Source organism: Myotis davidii, unplaced genomic scaffold, assembly GCF_000327345.1.
Source record: "Myotis davidii unplaced genomic scaffold, ASM32734v1 scaffold3548, whole genome shotgun sequence".
Classification (NCBI taxonomy): Eukaryota; Metazoa; Chordata; class Mammalia; order Chiroptera; family Vespertilionidae; genus Myotis; species Myotis davidii.
The window spans coordinates 35,501-38,933 of NW_006299259.1; the positions used below are offsets into that span (position 1 = coordinate 35,501).

Consider the following 3,433-nt stretch of genomic DNA (forward strand, 5'->3'; position numbering starts at 1 on the left):
ATTAATAACATTACCATTATTTCAAGAGTTATTAGGATTAGAGAAGAGAATGACATAGAAATTTTAGCAAAATAAGTAGCACATAGTGAGCACTTCATCACTGGTCCAAGTGATGACACCTTATCAGGTTTATGCTCACCTCTATAACATATCTGAATGTATACTGAGGTAGTTTAACACAGGGAAGTTGGTTTCTGGCTGTGTAACAGCACTGTGTGGGTGTCCCAAGTTAGTGGACAGCTCTCCCCTATACAGTGATGCAGGGATCCAGGCTCTATATTCTCATGGCTCTTCCATCTCGTGGCCTCAGAATCCCTTCTATTAAAGCAGAAGGGGAAACAGTCTGGAAGAGTGTGCAAGGGAGGTAGACCAGCCATGCAAGGGGCCCCATCAATTGCCCTGCACATTCCATTAGCCAGAGCTCAGTTATGTGGCCATACCTACCTGCTAAGGCCTCTGGGAAATGTCCAACTCTGTGCCCAGGAAGAGGAGGGAATGGTTCTTGGTGACAGTCTCTGTCATGAGTACTTTCTTAGGCACTTGGGGCATTGCAGGGAATATGGCACAGCCCCTGCCATCATGGCCTCATGTTCCAGTTGAGGAAAGAAATTGAGTTAATAGATTCCTGTAAAGCATCATAGTGCTGGGACAGGGGAAGCACAGGATGCTTTAAGAGACAGAAGGAAAGGTCTCACTCTGTCTTGGGTACCACTGAAGCCAAATTGTGCAGGATGGATAAGAATTAGCCAGGGGTAGGTGGAGAAAAGGTGCTTCAAGATGGGGGAACAGAACATGCAAAGGCTCAGAGGTGAGAATGAGCATAACAAACTTAGGGAATCTGCTGCCATAGATCAGAGGGGCTGCAGTTCAGAATTTAAACAGAAGAGTAAAAGTTGATGAGGGAAGACAGTAAGGCAGGAACCAGTAGTATGAAAGCCACAAATGTGGGCCAGGACACCTGAACACCGAGGTCTAGTACAAGTCTGTTTCTGAGCTTTCTCTGAACTACCTCCAGGCTGGACAGAGCAGTGAGCATGGGGGCTGGTGTTCTCTCTTGTAGATAAGAACCGCTGGGAGGAGCCTGGCCAAAGGCTCCACACTATAGAGGCCACATCCTATGCCCTGTTGGCTCTGCTGCTGCTCAAAGACTTTGACTCTGTATCTCCTGTTGTGCGCTGGCTCAACGAGCAGAGATACTACGGAGGTGGCTATGGCTCCACCCAGGCAAGTGGTCCCACATCCCCCAGGCAAATGCATCCTTACCTCCTCTGGCCTGGCTGGCCACCCAGATAAGATGCTGAGACCAAGAGAAGCAATTGATTTGGAATGAAGTTGAGAAATCAGGTTTCTGTTGTGTTTTGTTTTTGTTGCAAATCTGTTTATGGATTCTATACTAAATTCTGGATGCTTCAAACTGCATTTTGAGACTCCCTTTCCCTCCTGGCGTCCAGATCATGTTCTCAAGGCCCAGGTTAAGGGGTGAGCATCTCTCTGATGGTTTCTAGACCATGTTTCCAGTTCCACCAGGCCTCTCATCTTATCCTGTTCCACTGGTGGGTTCTAGACCAATTCTCAATTATTATAGGGAATCAGTCCATCTCTCCCTCTGGCTGGTTCTAGACCATGCACTCACTTCCACAAGGCTCCCAGTGTTACCTTGTCTTACTATGGGTTCTAGATCATGTTCTCAGTTTTGTAGAGTCTTATCAAACCCTTCTCTCTTCCAGCTGGGTTCTAGACCACAGTTTCAGCAACCTCAAGTCTAGCAAGCTCAGGCTTCAGTTTGATCCGCTTTCTCTCTGGTGGCGTTCTGAGATATTTAATAAATCCTCATCCAAGGATATGTTTTTTGATTTGAGAGAGAGAGGAAGGGAGAGACAGAGAAAAAAAAACACACACACATTGATGTGAGAGAGAAACATCAATGGTTTTGTTCCCATATGTGTCCTGAGTTGGGATGGAATCTGCAAACTTTTGATGCATGAAACAATTATCCAACCAACTGAGCCACTTGACCAGGACTCAGTATCACTTTTGGATTCTAGATTATATGCTTAGTTGTCCTCGGGTTCCAATTTTATTATTTATTCACAAATGGGCTCTAGATACATTCTCAGTGTCTGCGAACCCAGTGTTAGACTCTCTTCTCTGGATGGGTCTATACCATATTCTCAGTGTTGCTAGACCTTCAGTCATTTTTTTTTTTTTTTGGCAGCTTTTGGCATGTTTTTATTGTATATATTTATTTATTTATTTTTAATATATTTTTTTATTGTTGATAGTATTGCACATATATTTGCCCCCCTTTCCCTTCTCCTCCCAGTCCCGACCCACCTACCCCCAAGCCTTCACTACCTTATTGCCAGTGTCCACGGGCTAGGCATATTAGACCTTCAATCTGATGCCTGCTCTTTCTCATGTATTTAGACATGCTCAGTGTCTCCACACTCTGGTGTAAGCCTCTGTCCCTTGGAGAATTCTAGGAGATGTCCTCAGTGTCTAATGACTCCCCATCTTACCCTTGTGCCCTCTGGTCCCATCTAGGACACAGTCTTAGAGTCACCAAGCACTAGATTAAGCCCCTCTCTGTGCGAGAGCTCTAGAACATGTCTTCAGTATATAACAACCCCCATTCTTATCCTTACCCCCTCTGGTACATTTTAGGCCACAGTCTCAGTGGCCCAGCTCTAAGCTGAAACTTTTCATCCCCCAGCAGGTTCTGGCTGCTTCTGTCTGTCTCTCAAATCACCCTCTTCTTCTCTCATGGGTTCTAGGCCACTTTCATGGTGTTCCAAGCCTTGGCCCAATACCAGAGGGATGTCCCTGACCATGAGGATCTGAATCTGCATGTGTCCATTAACCTGCCCAGCCGCAGCTCTGCGGTCACGCACCGCATCCTCTGGGAATCCGCTAGCCTCCTGAGATCAGTAGAGGTACAGCTTCTTGGCCATTCCCTCCTCGCTCTCATCTTCCAGCCAGTCAGAGTCTGTAGGAGGTAGGAGGGAGGGCAGGTGACCTTTGCAGCCATGGAAGGCTTGGCTCTCAACACCTTCTCTTCTCTCCCCACTCCCTGCAGACCAAGGAAAATGAGAACTTCACATTAACAGCTAAAGGGAAAGGACAAGGCACCTTGTCGGTAAGGACCGGAGCCCACACCTGCTTTGCTCACCACCTTCTCTCAGCCTCTCTTCCCCAGAGGGACCATCTCATGCCCAAGTCAAGTTTGCTGACACCTCATCTCCTCTCCCATCTCTCCAGGTGGTGACAATGTACCAGGCCAAGATCAAAGGTGGTGCCCCTTGCAAGAAGTTCAGTCTCAGTGTTAAGCTGCGACCAGCCCCTGAAGGTAGAAGGAATAAAGACCCTATCTGTCTCCCTTCCCCCACTGCCATTCTAGTGTCTGCCCTGCTCCTGAATCAGGACACAGACAGAC

General features: G+C 47.2%; 1 protein-coding gene across 1 annotated transcript in view; it reads left to right on the forward strand.

The window, feature by feature from the left end:
* Positions 1 to 3,433, forward strand: part of LOC102754026 (complement C3-like) — a 37,227-nt gene that overhangs the window by 28,766 nt on the left and 5,028 nt on the right. Inside the window, 4 exon segments of the mRNA XM_015571130.1 lie at positions 1,061 to 1,224; positions 2,775 to 2,933; positions 3,077 to 3,136; positions 3,259 to 3,432. Coding sequence (XP_015426616.1) covers positions 1,061 to 1,224; positions 2,775 to 2,933; positions 3,077 to 3,136; positions 3,259 to 3,432 — 557 coding nt within the window.